We start from the raw sequence: 18258 nt of genomic DNA, 5'->3' as shown, positions 1-18258 counted from the left end.
GACCCAAACCAGATTGCACTCCAGTCTCCACAGGGGAAAGGCAACTGCCGTGTTCAGCAATCTCCTCTCTTTGCCCAGGTTTTTGGTTTTTTCTTTTAATTTTTTTTGCATCGCCCACCCCCCGCCAAGCCTAGATGCAGGAGATGCAGCCCACGAGCCACTGCAAACCAGGCCCGCATGACCCGTTTTGAACAGGAGCCCGATTCAGGATGGTGTCCACCCACTCCCGTGGGACACAGGTCTACATACAGCTGGTGAAGCCCGGGGAAAGTCAGCAAATGCAACCGAGGCCGCGGCCTGGGCTGGCTACGAGAACACGTGAACCGTGCACTTCCAAGTGAGTTCGGGCCCACTGACCTCTGTAGAGCTGGACTCGGTGCTGTTAAAGGCATTGACGGCTTTGCTCCAGGAATCACTGCCGGGTGACTGAACGGGGAGTGCTACAAGCCAAAAGGAGCTGAGGTTAGGGAGGGTGCGATGGGGCCACCGGGCAACGGGGTCTGTGCTTTACAATCTCTCAAATATGATTCGTCAGAGGAAAGACCTGCCACAGAGTCCTAACTGTGGGGGAACAAAAGACAGCTAGCGCTCATGGGTGACCACACAGGGCTGCCTTTGGTGCTGAGAAGCTGTCCCTGCAGACCACTTAAATGACTGACCCCTAAATCAGCTAAGTACTAGCTGAACTTCTCCTCTGGTTCTCCGCTGACTCACGCAAGGGCTGCCAGGAGTAAATGAAGCTGGTAGGGGACCTGCAGCTACCTGGATCTACCAGGAAGGAGTGGATGCCCTAAGTCTGGCTGGCTAGGAAAAAGGCACCCTGAAGCCTGAAAATGGCCGCGCCCAGCCAATGAGCCCGCGACACCCGGTGAGTTCCTTATTCAGAATGGGATCTGCCAAAGCCTAAAGACGGACAGGGCCTGGCGAGGGCTCCGTGCCACACTGGCGACCGCAGGGCCCCTGAGGTCTCACCTTGGCTGTTACTCTCCCAGATTTCTGTGCCCAGGCTGCTGCCGGAAACCGTAACATCCCCTTGCTCCAAGCACATGGTGCCCTGCTTCTTGGCAAACCGAGGAGGAATACGAGAGGAAAGGCCTCGGCCTTTGGCGGGTACCTGAGGGAAAGAGTCAAGCGATACAAATCAGCACGGGGACCTTGGCCCAAAGAAGCTTGGACTGAGAGCTGCAAGAATCCATCCTGACGTCCCTAACCCTTGGAGTGCTGGAGGCATTCAACGAGATCTTAAACAATAAAGGGTGGTGCTGCTTATTTTCATCTCTACCTTACCTAATCAGATCAATTTTCTTCTCCCTCTCAAGACCTAAGCACCAATCGAAACTGTAGTTCTTTTGAGGCTGAAACAGCTTCGTTTGGTCTAGGGGCGGCCGTTGGAGCTTAGGGGGAGTAAGTTACGACAAAAAAAGAAGCACGCATACAGTGAGTGGCAAAAACACCTCGAGAATTGTGTAGGCAGGAAAAGAGCAGTAGGCTCAAGGACTGAAATGGATTCCCCAAAACTAGGTCCATGATGGTTTACTGGAGGGAAAGTTAGATGCAGGGGAAAGGGGGACATGAGTTGGGTTAGACAGAGCCATCCGTGACAGATCCATGACAGCTAGGCAGTGGGAAAAGTTAGGGATGCCAAAGGACACATCCTTATCCACCCTGAGGATGACTTTCAAAGACGGCAAACCACTAGATTTGAGAAGAAACACTGGGCTGGATTGACCCAATATCGACAATTCTTCTATTTTGGCACGCGCTCAATCAGATACCCAATAGGGTGAGAAAGGCAGAATCTCAACTAATTCTCGGCATTGAGTGTTGAGAACTATCACAGGGAATGAGAAAGGTTTTTCCAAAACCCCTGCATTCTCGTCTCTTTTGCCCCATCATCCTCTTCTCGCCTCCTCCCATCCCCCAAAAATCTAAACCAGGTCTTGCATGTCCCTGCTCCTTGTCTGTACTTTTCTCCAGCCGTTACTTCAGTGAAACCTAGGGAGTCAGTCACCATCTGGCCCGTCCACTGCTTCTGTTTTCATTCATTCAATCGTATTTATTGAGTGCTTACTGTGTGCAGAGCACTGTACTAAGGACTTGGAAAGTACAATTCATGCTTTGATTTTCCCCAGAACCAGGCTCTCCCTGTCCCCATGCTCCCTGCCCCTGCTCACCTGGACTGCTTGCTCTTTCTTTCTTCGCTCCTCTTCCAATAGGCGGCGTTGCTTTTTGGTCAGGACTTCGATGAAGCCTTCGCTCACAATGGGCCCCACCTCGCTCTCCTCCCCAGGGCTCGACACTCGATTGTCAATGATGGCATCTGAGTGGAGGATGCAAGGGAAAGAGAGGGCTTTCCACTCATTCGAAGACAAGGTCGATAAAACACCCCAATTTCAAAATGGGAAGCCTCGCTTCAGTTCATTAAGGCTCAGGGTTCTGGCAGCCCACTCAGCATCAATCAAATCCAACGAAGAGCGTGGCCTAGTGAGTGAGCATGAGCTTGGGAGTCGGACAAATGCCACAAACCTGCTGGGTGACCTTGGGTAACTCACTTCACTTCTCTGTGCCTCAGTTCCCTCATCTGCAAAATGGGAATTTGATACCTGTTCTCCCTCCCTAGGTTGTAAGTCCCATGTGGGACCTGATTATCTTGTACCAATCCCAATGCTTACTGAAGTGCTTGGCACATAATAAGAGCTTAAATACCACATTACTATTATTATTATTATTGTTGCTGATAATAACACCACCTCTTGAAATCCTTCCCCTTTCCCTCAGATAGCTCCTTGCCACTTCAGCAGTAGACTATCCTGGCTATGGGAGCTGGGGGGAGGGTTGTGGATTGGGGTTCCCGCATCCCTGAAAAGGAGAGCCAGAAGGGCAAGTGGGAACTGACGCCCCTTGTACCCCAGAGAGATGCAGTGCCAGGGTCCCAGAGACTGTGCTTCAGGAGACGTCCACAGCTCCACCACGTAAACTCATTTCACCATCCTGAACCCAGAAATCCTGACATTTTTTGGAGTTGCTCCAAAACAATGGTCAGAGCTACCGTGACTAGAGGAAATCTATCCTCCCTGGGAACTCCCCAATGTATTTTATGGTCCACCTTCTTCACAAAAAACATCATCAAATTGAGATCAGCCCGGACCTCCCACGATAGGAGTTGCCGAGAGGGAGTCCAGCAGCAGGCCTGGGATGACCTGGTCCTTGTTCTGCACACGCTTTTTTCTCTTCCCCCGATGATCTCGGAGACAGGGTCTGGAAATACACTTACTTCCGTAACTCAGGTCGAACTGCGGCATTGCCTCTCCCTTCTCGCCCGCTCGCTGGATGGCCACCTGGGGGTCCTTCTCCGGCTTCTTCCCTGCGGCTTCGGTGGTGTCGGAGGAGGTGGCGTGAGCAGCCCGCTCTAGGCTGTACGAAGAATGCCCGCTCCCACCATTAGTGCTGCTGAGGCTTCCAGGTAGAGTTTCTTCAGGAGACCTGCGGAGGGAAGAGGTTCAGAGCTGCTAAGCAGGGATGCAGACCCAGGAGCTGGGCAGGAGGAAAAGAGAAAAGCACACCCTGAGCACCTATACCTTGGATCTCATTCCCCATTTTCTCAAAGCCCCAGCGGGTAGCAAGCACTTTCCCTTTACGCTCGTTTCGTAACTGATCGGATCCCTGTGCGATAACAACGAGAATGGGCCCCCGCGCACTTGGCCACCTTAACTAGAATGCAGCGGCACAACTTCTTTCTGCCAAACTTTTACTTATTCAGGGTCCAGGACTTGGAAAAAAAATATTCAGCTCCAACACTGCCCCCCAGTTCCTCTAGTGACAAATGCTTCATCTCTCTACTGCGTGCCTGCCACATTCAGGGTAGTGCAAGGAGGAGAGTCTGAAGGGGCTGAAGTGCTGAGGCCAAAGGACCGCAGAGGTCTTTTCTGGACCCATCTGGCAATTCCGACCATCATCCGCTCCAGGCCGCTCCTCCCAGAGGGGCTGGCCAGACGCACCGAGGGAGGGGCAGAGAAACAAAGCAATCCTGAGCATCACTATCAAGGACACTTCAACCTATGCTGGACGAAACATTTGCAAGCCTAATAATCCTGCACTGGCTCCCCTTTTGGGGTGAATTGGGTGTGTGACCAACAGGTCTTCATGTCTCAATTCCCACGATTCTATGGAGAGAGAGGGGGGAAAAAAAAAGCAACGTTCAGCAGTCCGCCTGCTTTCCTGCTTTGCTTTCTCTCCTCAAACAAGGAGCAGCCCGCAGGTTACCACCAGGTAGCCGTTGTCACTGAGCACGGATTGTCCACTTCAAAGCTTCCGCCGCTGAGAAGATGTGCTTGTAGAGCCTTCAGGCAGTCCGGGCCCCAGAGCAACAGCGGAGACAGACCCTGACGCCTTCATTATCGCCTGGCCCTTGCCACACTGAGTTGGCATCCCTGGAAGGGGCACTGCCTTCCCCCTTCTGCCAGGAAGCAGGGCTGCTCCTGGAAAGGCCGATTCAGTGCGGCAAGACCCCGGCGTAACCCCCACCCAGCCAGGGCTGCCGGCCTCAAGAAGCTTTGAAGTCGAGAAATCTGGATGAATTGCCGGTGCTTATCAGTTCCTTGCACAGGGGAACCGTGTCCTCTCTGCAACGATCCCCTGACAGGGCTTGGGACCCTGGGTAGGATTGCCGGACCCCTAGTGCAGGCGCCAGAAGTGTGGCGGTCTCCCACCTCCTGAGCCACGGGAGGGGGATTAGGATGATTTGTGTGGGTGAGTGGGTGTGCGCGGGGGTGTTTTGGTTTTTTTTTAAAGCCACAATAATATACGCCAGAGGAGCAGACAAACGATGCTAGAGCGGGTGATGGAGGAAATCACGGACAATGGCCTCACTGGAGTCCACCCTTCTGGCACGCAACTCCAGACAGGCCCAGGCCATCTGACATACGGCGGCACATGCATGCCCGAAGCACATGTTGGTTTTTTTGGTGTGTTTTTTTTTTCTTAAAGAACCAGGATTTGTTTGATTTTTGTTTTTACCTTTTGGTTTTCAAAGGCGTCCCGTTCGGCTGGCTCTCATAGCGGGTAACAGCTCCGCCTCCGCCCGTCCTTACAGACTTCTCCCCAAACCCTCCGGGCTCCATCTTGCGGCTCTGCCTGTCTACTAGGGGTCTCTGGCTGGAGAAGCTCCTTTTGGCCAACTCTCTCTTTTCGCCCAAGTTGGCTCCGGCCAAGCCGCCGTCCAGCTGGGCGTCGCCTTCGGCTGCCCCGCCTTCCCGCCTCTCCCTCCTCTCGCTGAAGTCGCTGCTCTCGGAGGCTGTCTCCCATTCCTCATTGGCGTGGTCTGAAGAGTTCTGATAGGATAACTCGGGGGACCTCCTCCCAGTTGTGCTGCTTTTTTCCCCGGGGGCCAGCTTGGGTCTCCCGGGCCACTGGCCAGAGAGCGAGTTTGGCCCTTCCTCACTGCCCCACTGGCCCAGGGATTCTCGCTCTTGCCGCAGGCGCCTGAACCGGGGGGGCTTGTCCTGGCGGGGGGGCCGCCGTCGCCGAAAAGGCCGGTTCTCTATGTTTTCTGGGTCGGCCGCGTAGTCATCCTGGAAGAAGGACCTCTTGTCATCCAAGTGGCTTTCCTCAAAACCCCTCCCGATGAACGAGTCGGAATGCTTGTAGGATTCTTGGCTGTAATCTCGGTCGGCTGCTCGCCTGGCCCCAAACGAATCGGAGGGAATGCCACTGCCGTAATCCTGCCAGGGGGCTCCCCCGCTCCTGCTCTGCCAGTGGGGCGACTCCTTGGTCACAAAGCTTCTCCGTCCATACCCGGAGTTGCTCAGCCTTGGGGGCAGCGCCCGCCCGAAAGCTCGGGGGCCCCTGTTCTTGGCATCCAGGCTGCTGTAGTCATCCGAGTAGATTTTGTTGGATCTCCAGGAATCTTTGAAGTCCCCCTTCTTCAGGTCACTCTCCTCTCGTTCCAGAAGCGAGCCCTCGTTTCCAGTCTCCAAGCCCCTCTGCCGACGCCGCTTGGGGAGCTCTTCGTATTCGGACCCTTCGCTGTGGGTCTCGCTGGCAATGCGGCGCCTGGGCTTGCCCCGGGGGAAGTCATCTATCTGGTTGAACTCCCGGAGACCCCTCCCGCGGCTACTTCTTTGGCTGATGTAGACCCCCCTGGGGCTCCCGATGCCACTGCTCCCGCCGGTTCCACGGCCACGGAAAGTGAACTCCCTGAAGCCTCGGCCTCGACCTCTGTTCTGACCCCTCCCAAAGGCTTGCTCCTCATCGATGAATATCCAGTTATTCCTCTTGGTCGGAGGAAGGTCACTGGAATCCTTTGAGAGCTTGGTCTCCCAGACTCTCTCGGCCTTCTCTTCCTCTTCAAACTTCTCGGCCTCCCGGACAAAGCCGGCTTGGGAGGGATCCTTCTCATCCAGGAGGGAGTGTGCGGAACTGGCGGATTTGGGGTCTTCGCCATCACCCTCTTCGTTCTCCGCCTTGTAGGGAGACCCCTTCTCTTTCAGGGGACGGGTACTTTCCTCCCCACCTTCCAGTTTAATCTTCTCGAGCTCTTTCTCTTTCTCCTCTACCTTGAGGGCCTTCAGGACCGGCTTTTTAATGGGCCCTGATCTCCGGGACCTTCCCATTTGCTCCTGATGTGGGGTGCTGGTGGTTCGGTTTTCGGGGGTCCACTCTGACTCTGGGGCGGGCTGCTTGGTGGCCCCTCCTTCCTTCTTCCAAGGGTCAGAGTCAAAGGGCTGCTCATCCCTGGGAGCCTCTTCTCTCACAGTCGTGGCTGGGTCTGAGGGTTTTGGGGTCTGTCCGACATCCCAACCACTGTACTCTGATTTTTTATCAGCTGGGACCAAGTCAGACTCCAACGGGGAGGACCTGAGGCTTGAATGCTGGCCCCCGGGACCACCTGCCTCCTGTACGTTTTCCTGGGGTGGAAACAAAAGCTCCTGGCCTATTCTTTGAGAGGGTACACAGCTGTCAAAGTCTGCTGGGGCCTTCTTGTCAAAAGCATTTAAGTACTCATCCCCTCTCTCCTCAAAGAGATCGCGCTGGGCACTTACGCCCCCTGACCTTCCAGTTGAGGCAGAGTAAGAGCTTTCATTCCTGAAAAGGAACCAGAAAAATCAGTCAATGTGATTGGAGTCTGGCTCCGGGTTCCCATGCTGAACACAGTTTAGGGCAAAAAGGGACGAAAAAAATAAAAAAGAAAAAGAAAAAGAAAAAAAATACAAGCACAAAATGCATGCTCTATTTCCAACTAGGTGATCGCGGGTCTGCAAGCATCACACCTGCTGACCTACTGATCTGCCAATGGCACCCAGAGTCCACAACCCTGAGGAAGACTAGGAAGGGCCCTGATGGACACATTCCACCCTGGATAAAAGAAGAGCCAGAGAAATGCTCTGGTGCAAAAAACGAACTGAATTCCACACGTTCACGAAGAGTCAGGGGCCGGGGGAGTAAAGTGCCAGATTGCCGTCGGGCTACCGGTACTACCTTCTCTAAATTTGACAACTGTGTGATCGACACCCCCGACTCACCCCACGCTAGGAGAGGGCAAGCTGTGAGGTTCCCTCCTCTGTGAGCCTGAGGCAGGATTAAAGTCATCGTTCCCCCAGCCTTCAGAGTCCAAGGTCTGTTCCATGCTCTCCATTCGCAATGGAAGTGCAATTCTCTCCCCAACAAGCATTCAACAATGAGGAAAATGCCCCAGATGCCCACCAGCTCTTTAACCCCCTTTCTACTCCTTCAGGGTACTCAGACCACACCCCTCGCCCCTCCCACCACCTTGGCCTTTCTCCTGAGTCAGGGTCTCGTGGGACAGCCACTCCCTCCACTGACTCTTCATCGCCAACAGCAAGCAGGGGCTTCCAAGACAGCCAAGGCTAGGCAGTAGCAAACCAACGGTACGACATTGCCCCTCACCTGCCACGAACTCCCTCCACTGTCAAACTCTCATTCTGTTTTGGGTGTGGGAGAGAGTACCCCTTGCTCTGCATTGCCGCGTAGCCGTCCTGGCTCCACACAGGGGCCGGATCAATGGGAGCCACTTTCCTTTCTTGCTGGATGGAGGGCGGACAGTTCTGCTCCTCAGAGCGACAGCCGGGTCCATTTATGGAATCTTGCGCCATTATCGGCTTCATTATTCCTGGAGAGCACAGAAAGAACCTGTAACACCTTATAGTTGTACCAAAGATCTCAGAAAAGAAATGTACCTGTGACAAATCATCAGGGAAAGGGGAAAGAGAAAGGAAGGGGTAAGAGAGGAAGAGGGCTGCCAGTCAGCGGCAGCCATTTAGAGGAACCAGGTGTACTGGTTTATTAGACTTCCTCAGACCTGGACAAGTAAATCTGGTCCAATATAAGAATGTTAGGTTAGTGGCAGCACAAAGGGTGCAGGCTATCAGCTGGGTAGTCTGATTCCACCACTTTGCAATGGGCCTGGCAGAGCCTTTGTGTTGGACTTCAAGTCTCTGCCAAAATGATGTCACAGTGCTCCCAAATTTCACCAATAAAGCAGCCCGAATAGAGCTGCCTCCGTACAAGAAAATGAGCAAAAGGGAAAGTGGTTCTGTCCGTTTACCTGAGCTTCCAGACCTCTGCCCGAACTTTCACTTCAGTACCACTGCAAATTACTCTCTCGCCCTGAGAAAGCAGGCCTAGGGTCAATTACACCCCTTGCAAGATCATTCTGCCAAAAGCCTTGGGCCCATGGAGGTGGGATTTCCTATGAAGTTTCAACATAAGGGGTTTGGCCTTGGCAGCGGCATCACCGACGGGTCTCCTACCTGAAGGGTGGAGGGCGGAGGGGTAGAAGTCGACGGGGGTTCGAGCTGGAGTCATGCGAGGATCCATGTAGGAGGGCATCATCATCCAACGGGGATCAAACCCCAGCATCTGAGGATGGGCTGGGTAAAACGTGCGCTGAGGGTGGGAGTGGGAAGGTGGGGGGTACACCTGTTGCTGCTGCCAATGCTGCATTTTATACAGCTGCTCCTAGACAAACGGAAGAGCAGAACCACTGAGTAAGCACACGATTCCTGGAATAGCAAACACCTCTTACAGGCGCACTGGGCCTGCCTGTGCCTGGCAGTCGCCAATCTTTCTCAAAGAGTAAAGGAATCAATACTGCTCAGCACCACAAGGAAAAATGGAGTCAAAGCCCGGACCGGTCAATCCTAGAGAAGATAGGGGAGGTGAAGACATGTCTTAGTGGTATCCTCTAGGGCCGCCACTCCCGAGACGGGGTGGGCTTTCGGATTCGGTGGATGTCTGTCAGGCGGCAAGGGAGAAGAACGACAGCTGGGGCATTACCTTCTATCTATCCCAGCACCTAGAACAGTGCTTGGCACAAAGGAAGCGCTTAACAAGTACCATAAAAACGATAATTAAAGCAGAGGCACAGAGGTGTTCCAGAACTTGTTCAGGTGCAGCCAAAATCAGCTGGAGAGAGTTGATTTCCTCCTATAAGATGGTTCTCCCCACCCACACATTGTCCCTTCATGTTGATCATCTCTGCATAAAACAAGCCTGTTGCCAAGACAAGGATGGCCATGTTGCCCCAGAACATTGTAAACCACTCCACACACCTCCAGCATTCATGAGTCAAGCCACTTCCCAACCACAAACATCAAGGGCTGCCCAGCCAGTCTAGTGAGTTCCCAAACTATATGCCAGGGCTCTTTGTGGGAAATGCATTACAGGCATCCAAATATTAAATAAATAAATAAATAAATCCTTTAAAGGAACCTGGACACTTTCGCCCACTTCACAGTACTAAGGGCAGCCTGCTCACAGTCACTTTCTTCCTGGAGAGATGGGCACGTCTAGATTTTTCCAGGATGGGTGCATCAGATTTTCTTGCCTATTGACCAATCGATCTTATTTATTGGGTGGTTACTGTGTGCTGGTCACTGTACTAAGCACTTGAGACAGTACAATATAACAGAGTTGGTAGACACATACCCTGCCTATACCCCACAGTGTCCCTGAAGGATTTTACCACAGTCTGGGCTCTGGATTCTTCTAGGTTACTCAAAGCTTTCTATTCTGCATCCATTCTGTATTTGTTGGCCTTTTTTTAGGTGGGGGAGGGTGGGGCAATCAGGAAAGTTCACTGTAGCAACTGTTATTGTTGTGCCCTTAACTGGAGTTACCCAAGACACTTACCCCAATCAGTAATTAGATAACTTCTCTACATGTAATTACAAGATAGCTGTTTTTCGAGATTAACCACTTTTTCCCCAAGCTAAATGGGAGCTCTATAAAAGCCCAGCAATCAAATTAACTGCTTCTGACGCCAAAGAGCGGGCCCCTGTTAGGAAGTTTCTGAGCTACAATGCTGTGCTCATTCCATCACAGGTTCTTCGGCCTCTCCAAAGGCTGTGAGTTATAAAGAACAGAAAAGAGAAAGACTCTCTTACCATCACTCATTCATTTTCTAAGCTAACATCCTCCTCCTTCTAAAGAGCATAGAAGGTTGCCATGCTGTCAAGCAGAAGCCCTGTTTCAAAGCCAAGCGATTAGCAAATTCTAAGACTTGATACTTTGGTTCACCCCTGCCGACGAGATACTGGGGACAGGCGCTTGCCATTGGACTACCCACTCACAGGTGTATCTGCACAGCTCTGGATCCTGGTTTTAGTAAGTGGAGTCTGCCCTCGCAATCGCACCCTATAACTGCTATTCTCACTGCCGTAAACTCCGAGAAATGTTGCCTGGGTTAGGAGGGGGCAGAAGGAAACATCATTCTGAGATTGGGAGATTTGGGCCCACCCTTTAAATGCCCTCATACCTGTTGCTGCTGGCGCTGAAATCTTGGGGGGAGTGACTTCTGGAACTTGCTGAACTCTTGGGCTGGAGAGGTGGACTCTCTGAGTTCTTCGTCGCTGCTGCTCTGGGCCACAGCTGGGGGAACTGCTGGCTCCTCTTCTGGATAAGCAGCTGGAGTTTCCTGGGTATGAAGCTCGGGTGTCGCTGAGAGGCAAACCACAGGAGTAGCGCAGGGTGTAAAATGATCAACTGTTGGGTGGTGAAAGCACTCGGGGCATGAGGCAAATTACTACCGGTCTTCAGCACTCACACTGCATTGTTCGTTCACAGCACTTAGAGGAATCAGTGGTATCTATTAAATGCTTACCGTGTGCAGAGTACCATAATAAGTGCTAAGGAAAGTATAATACAAAAGAGTGGGTGAACTCAACCCCTATCTACAAGGACCTTATGCTAGGGAAGGAGATAGATTCTAACAGATTATAGCCGGGGAAATGGCAATCTGTAAGGACATGCACAGAAGTGTCGTGGGGTAAACATAGAGTGGATGGGGGAACAGAGCCGATTGAAGAGGCAATGCAGAGAGGAGGGAGAGGATGGAAATAGAGGGTTTAATTAGGGAAGGCCTCTTAAAGGAGATGTGATTTTAGGAGGGCTTCCGAAGTGGGAACATAAATGGTGGTCTGAACAAGCCAAAAGGGGACGGAAGGGGTAAGTGGTCAGCAGTAGGACAGATGAGATTGAAGTAGAGATAGTAGGTTGGTGTTAGAAGAGCGAAGTGGGTGGGCTGAGTTGCAGTAGAAAATCAGGAAGGTAAGGTAGGAGAGGGAAAGCTGAGTGAGTACTTTAAAGCCAATGGTAAGGAGTTTCTGTTTGATGTGGAGGTGGATGGGCAACCACTGGAGGTTCCTGAAGAGTGGAGAGACTTTCATTGAATGTTTTTTTTTAGAAAAATGATCCATGCAGCAGAGTGAAGAACTCGAGTGGGGAGAGGCAGGGAGATTGGCGAGGAGTAGGCAAGGTGGCTTAGGGCAACTGCTTGGATCAGTGTGGTACCAGTTCGAATGGCGAGAAAAGGAAGGATTTTAGAGATGTGAAGGTAGAAATGACTGGATTTGATGACAGATTGAATATGTGAGTTGAATGTGAGAGATGAGTCGAGGGTACTGCCAAGGTTACGGGCGAGACACGGAGGATGGTGGTGTCGTCTACAGTGATACGGTCATGAGGATAAGGTTAAGGTGGTAAGACGAGTTCTGTTTGGATATGTTAAGTTGGAGGTGACAGTGGGACAACTAAGTAGATGTCCTGGAGGTAAGAGGAAATGTGAGACTGCTAAGAAATTTAGTGATAAGTGGCCCCAGTTTAATTCAGAAAGAATTCGGTACCCAGCAATTTCCATTACCACACTGCAGAAAACACAAACCCAGCCTTTCCTTCTCCTTTCTCCTGATTTAACAGCCAAATTCTCCACTATGACCTAGCTTTCTTCCAAGTCCAATAACAATGCTTCCCTGTCCCCTACCCACCCCCTCCCATCATGCCAGAAGCCCCTCCATGCTATATGGACAAAATGACAAGTTGGGCATTATGCAAACTGGAGAGCTGAGGACATGGGCCAAATTAGAGAAAATATTCTCACCACTGAGCAAGCTACAGATTAAGGCCAGGTTTTCCTCAACCTACAGCCTCCCTGCTTGGGAGTGGATCAAGGAAGATGGACAGAAAAGGGCAAGTCTCCCGCAGCCATGTGAGGCTGCTTTAAAATCCCAGGGACAAAAAGGGGTACTGCCAAGATAAAAACCAGAGTTAGGAGGGGAAATGGCTGCATCTCCCAAGTTATCAAACCCACATCACAAACAAGGGACTCATCTGACCTTTTTGAGCCACGGTTTTAAATGAATTCAAGCTCACTCCCATTTAGCGGACACAGGGCTGGTCAAGAGACTGCCCTGGACGGAGTGGTGACCATGGGTGCTCACAACCCATGAGTGCCTTCCAAGCCCCAGGGGGATGACTCAAGTGAAAAATGGGCCTCCAAAATGAGAAGTCTCCTCTGACCCAAGCAGCTTGCGAGACTGTGGGCTGACTGCCATCAGGAAAAGGGTTCTTTTTGTTGAGAGTGAACAAATGAAAAAGATGGACCAAGTCAGCAGCTAAAAGAGGATACCTATGGTCACGGGGAATTTTGTGTCTGAAGCCACAACAAGCAGTGGGCTACAGCCTTCATTTCAAATTACCACCCTAGGTGAGGAAAAAGGGCTGCTCCAGTGGTAGGAAGACTGAGCTTAATTCCTGGCCGTTAACACCTCTGCACAGGTCCAGTGAGCTTGGCCTCCCCCATCAATAAAAAAGAAGCAAAATCTCACCGGTTTTTCTCTGAAATCTTCTGAAAAACCACAGAGGAGGAATGATGGTGATTTAGAGAACGCTCAGAGCCCCAACTGAATGAAGTGGGCCATGGAATCAAACACCATTACCACAACCCTCAAGCCTTCAGAGAACAAGGCCAGCTAGCAGGACCTTACCTCTGCGCAGAGGGTGGCTGTTCTCCTGCACTGGGGGTTTCTCGGCACTCGGCGGGTGGGACTCTTCATTCTCCACTTGCTTCTGTGCCTCGCTGGCCTTCTGCGCCTGCCTGCACTTCTGATCCAATTGCTTGAGCTTAGCGGCACAGGCAGCCAGCCGCTCTTCCCGGGCCCGCCGTTCCTCCTCTTCCCTCCGCCTCCGCGCTCGCTCCACAGCCTCGGAGATCTCTGACTGGACAAACTTCTGCCGTGGAGGAAGCTTCTCCTCTCTGTCCTCCAGGGACTGCTGCCTGAGGACACCCCCCAGGGAGGGCTTCTGCCAAAAGGAGAAAGGCCAAGGAAGCTTCAGCTCCACCGCCTGCAGCCGCTCGAGCCCAAACCACAAATTGCATAGATCGAACCCCTTTCCCAGGTCTTGGGGGTTCCAACTTCTCAACTCCTCTCCCAGTGAAATCCTGTCCAATTTCCCTGTACTAACTGACAGCTCAGGAAAAAAAAATCGCTCTTTCTACACACCTATCCTTAAAAAGCCCAGGTGTACCTGTGGGTGTCCCTGAGCAGTGTGCATCAGGTCAAGTTTTAGAGTGCTAAGGATCTAATTTGAAGGCATTAAAGGCATCTGCTCCAAAATGAACATGGAGCTTCTTCTGGAAAGTGACATGGGGTTTCAAGATGATTTCACAAAAGCCATTCTTCAGAGCCACTTTACTGATCCACCACAGCTCAAACACTCTGGATAACAGGTGGATTTCCAGATGGGCAATTCTGTTTCAGATGAAAGAGCAAGTTCTGATTCGGAGGACATTCAGATGTACCGTGCCCTCCCAAGCAGTTATTACAGTGCTCGGCCCACAGTGAGCACTCAATAAATACAACTGACTGACAAAAGGAGGCAGGCAGGCCAAGTGAGGCCAGATGGCTAGATTCCCATTGCCACCTCTTTCTTCCAGGAGAGAATTAACGATGTCTTCTGAACAACGAGAGGACTATATCTGGTTATAAAGGAAATCTTCTTTTATCTGGCCAAACTGAGCAACTTTACGTCTTTAGCCTATCATCATCATCATCATCAGTACTTCTTATGTGAAGCACACTCTCCTAGGAACTTGGGAGCAGAAAATAAAGTTAGGGGACACAACATCCCCGCCCTCGAGGAGCTTTTGATTTAATGGAGGAGATTGGGACACTCCCTCCTGACACTATAGTGAGCTACAAGGAGCAACACAGGTCAGCATACCTGATAATCAGGAGCTGGTGTCCAGCTATTCGGCTTCCTGGCCGGTGGCTGAGGCTCGGGCACCTTGCGGATGGCCCGGGACAGGCCCACGGCATCGCCCCAGTTCTTGTTTTCCTCCACAGGGTGCTTGACGTCAGCACTGTCTGCAGAGCTCAGGGAGAGCTGCCTCTGTCTTCTAGGATCCCAGTTATTCCTAAAATCAAAATATTTTTGTGCACTTCTCCTAGTTGCCAAAATCCTCATTCCCACTTCACTTGCTACGAGAAGGGATGGGAATTCCGATGAAACTAAAAAAAAGTCTAGCTGATCTAAACTACCAAGAGAGTCCAGGGTAAGAATCAAGGGTGAGAGAGCGCCAGTGCACGACGAACAGTTAATGTCCAATGTGAGCAAAAAGGAAACTTTCCACTCTTTCCAACTCACTTTTCCAAATGTGTGAGTCTGACGGGGAGAAGTGAGAGGAAGACGATAATGACAATGACAATAATAATAAAGGGATACTTGTTAAGAACTTTCTGTGCGGCAAGTATTAAGCTAAGCGTGGGGCAAATACAATACTATCAGATCAGACACAGTTCACATCCCAACATGAGGCTCACAGTCTAAAAGGGAGAGATAATGGATATTTCGTTTCCATTTTCCAATTGAGGGCACTGAAGCAGAGAAAAGCTAAGTGACTTGCCCGCGGTCACACAGTAGGCAAGTGGCAGAGCCGGAAGTAGAATCGAGGTCTCAACTCCCTCTCCCATGCTCTTTCCACTAGGCTATATTGCTTCTCTAATCCAGAGATGGTGTGGTTGGGAACAGAAAAGGAGTCAAAAGCTTTCACTCGGGGTCCAAATTTCACATCAGGGAGGATGGAAATCATTCTGGTGACAAAAACCCCCCCCCCATTTCTCCTCAACTCCAGTGACTACACTACATGGTACCATGATGTAGTAGGGAAAAGGGGGAAAGGGGGCAGAATGGCGAGGTGAAAGAATCTGCAGGAAGTAACAGCTACCAAGGATGACCTCAATTGACAACCCCATCCCCCCTCATCCCATTCTCCCTGACTGAATTCAATTTTTCCAAGTCCAAGACCGATTAAAATAAAAAACAAAATCACCATAGCAAAGTTGCTGGCCTCCTGTTAGAATGGTTCAGATTTCTTATCTTTGGCACCGTCCAATTCGTGGTGATTTTTTCTGCTCACTAGAGCGAGATTCTCATAATACTCCATACCTATTACACCCTCATTTACACCTCCTTGAAAGAAGGAACATTCAAGACAATCAACCCCAGACTGCCATTACACAGATGCCTTACCTCCACTATAATTTATTCTAAAATACTCAAATTATTTAGACAACTACTGAAATGAAAGACACTGGGGCTCTTGGCGAAGATTGGATGGAGCACACTTACCACTTCTGTCTTCCATCTTTAAGAGCTTCCTCTTCCTCCTCATCTTCGCTGAATTTCAGTTTTTCCGAGTAATCCACTTCATCATGAAGTCCTAAAGCAGTAGGAATATTCAGGGAAGGAAATGCCCACAAATATTAAAGAGAAGATCACAACAGCTACCTGATAATGCTGAGACCTGCAAGCCATTTTTCATGGTACTTGTTAAGTGCTTACTATGCGCCAGGTAGAAGTAGAACAAGATAACCAGAATGGACACACTCCATAGCCCACACGGGGGTCACTGTACTAATTCCCATTTAAGTCACAGGGCAGATAAGTGGCGGAGCTGGAATTAGACCCAGGTCCTTCTGATTTCCAGGCTCGTGTTCGACCCACTAGACCACCAAAAAAAGCACCAAATCCAAGACTGCAGGTAGCAATGAGCAAACATTCATCTCTGAGGTCTGTTATTGAAAACTGATTCGCTCGAGTTTAATCTCAAGCACCCGAGCACTTGGGATGCCTAGTGAGGCAGGTGACCAAGGTGATCTGTTTAAGCCTGTTGGTATGTGAGAACTCAGCCCTCCGTTCCCCTGAAACAACTCATCTTTGCTTTCCCTCCTAAATCTGTTATCTGGCTATTCACTGTATTACCATTTAGTTTTCAATTTCACTTCCTTAAATGCAGGAAGATTCAGAGTAATGATTACTAAATCACAATTTACACTTACAACATAAGTTTGATCCTTTTTCCATTTTGCAAAAGGGGAAGTAGAATGCCAAACAGAGGCAAGGTTGATATTTTGAGGGAGGGGAGTCAAGAAAGAGAAGGTGCACTAGTGAATACTGCTCTGAACTCTTCCCCGAAATGAAGGCACCAAAATTCGAGTCAGGTGGGCTCCAAGGTCTGGAGCCCACTTTGGAGTGGGATACTTAATAATTAATAATAATAACTATGATATTTGTTAAGCACTTACTATGTGTCAAGCACTCTTTCTAACCTCTGGGGAAGATATAAGATAACGAGGTCAGACACAGTGCCTGTCCCACACGGGCTCACAATCTAAATGGTCCATACTGAACCGAAGAGGCCTTTCAGCAAGCAAGATGCAGCAGCGGCAAGGAGTTGTTTCGTACCTCTTTTGAAAAGGGACAATGGAAAAACCTTAAAAAACAAGCCACCCATTGGCTCAAACTGAGGAAAAATCATGGGGGTGGTCCCAAGTCCTTGTGATCAATATCATACCAACAGGTTCCTACTGGTTACCCTTTTGGTCAATTTTAGCAGTAGAAAACACCTGGGCTCAAACAACAATCTCTCTTCTTCCTTGCTCTCTTCCGGGCTGAAGAGTTGTTGTTCACCTCCTCCAAGAAGCCTTCCCCAATTGTCTCCCCAAATCCCAAGGGTCATGTCAGCTCAGTATGAGCTCAGATTCACTTATGAATTTTACCCACTTGTAATCAGGTCCCACAAGGGACTTAGAGTCTAAGTAGGAGGGAGATGAGCTATTGAATCACCATTTTGCAGACGAGGGGACTGAGGCACTGAGAAGGGACTTGCCCAGGGTCACACAACAGGCAAGTGCTAGAGCCAGGATCAGAACCCAGGTTTTCTGACTCCCAGCAGCGGGCTCTTTCCACTAGGCCAGGGTGCTTTCCTAATCAGAAATATCCCGTTTTATGTCAGCATGGTTTTTTGGTACAAGGGTTTAGGTTGCTGACAGAAAAACTGATTTGGCACCTTATGTTGTGAATCGATTTCAACAAGTGAACAATAGACAGCAATTTCTAGGCGACAGAACCTTTGGATGTTTAGTTATCCCACCTGAGCCGAACATCACAGAACCACCGGTTACCTGCCCAGCCATCATCCGCGTCAGTGTCAAGTTCGTCCAGTCCTCTCAGGTTTTCAGCATTGATAATGGTGGGGCGTGGTGCCCGCTCTCCTTGCTGTCTAACTGGGCGAGTTGGTCGAGACAGTCCCATTCTGGTCTCTTTCCTATGGGGAAGACAAAGATCATTAATGGGGCTGGCTGCACCATTCAGATACAAGTGATCATCTTGATTTGCTTCCTTTTCAGCTTTTAACCTAAAGTTCATCACGACGATCTCCCTTCTGATCCGAATATCCTGCCTGAGACCTTTCCCTGCCCTCCCACAGATCCCCAGCATTACTCTCTATGCATCCCGGCCATTACTTTCCAATTCCACAGCCTCGCCAAGATTTGAAACCAAAATTGGAAAACAAGGTCCCAGACTCCATCAGGCTGACCCATCTGTTCCAAGTACATGGACGGTTTGTTTGGGTCACTTGGTAATACCACTGGCTCCAAGCATTGCTCATCAGTCCCAGGC

The 18258-nt window shown here is 50.5% G+C and overlaps 1 protein-coding gene across 8 annotated transcripts in view; it reads right to left on the bottom strand.

Moving 5' to 3' along the window:
• Positions 1-18258, bottom strand: part of PRRC2B (proline rich coiled-coil 2B) — a 71012-nt gene that overhangs the window by 17112 nt on the left and 35642 nt on the right. For 7 of the 8 annotated variants that reach the window (XM_039911772.1, XM_029063039.1, XM_029063041.1 and 4 more), the window contains exons 9-20: positions 17760-17902; positions 15925-16015; positions 14518-14710; positions 13281-13596; positions 10775-10956; positions 8769-8976; positions 7906-8128; positions 5017-7083; positions 3275-3483; positions 2175-2320; positions 973-1114; positions 358-440 (exon numbers count right to left, since the gene is read on the bottom strand). In XM_039911772.1, the coding sequence (XP_039767706.1) occupies positions 358-440; positions 973-1114; positions 2175-2320; positions 3275-3483; positions 5017-7083; positions 7906-8128; positions 8769-8976; positions 10775-10956; positions 13281-13596; positions 14518-14710; positions 15925-16015; positions 17760-17902 (4003 nt within the window). The remainder of the gene's footprint in view (positions 1-357; positions 441-972; positions 1115-2174; positions 2321-3274; positions 3484-5016; positions 7084-7905; positions 8129-8768; positions 8977-10774; positions 10957-13280; positions 13597-14517; positions 14711-15924; positions 16016-17759; positions 17903-18258) is intronic. The other variant, XM_039911773.1, reaches the window with a different exon arrangement.

Source organism: Ornithorhynchus anatinus, chromosome 4 (assembly GCF_004115215.2).
Source record: "Ornithorhynchus anatinus isolate Pmale09 chromosome 4, mOrnAna1.pri.v4, whole genome shotgun sequence".
Classification (NCBI taxonomy): domain Eukaryota; kingdom Metazoa; phylum Chordata; class Mammalia; order Monotremata; family Ornithorhynchidae; genus Ornithorhynchus; species Ornithorhynchus anatinus.
The sequence above is the reverse complement of the archived record's forward strand: the minus strand, read 5'-3'. Positions and strand labels throughout refer to the sequence as shown.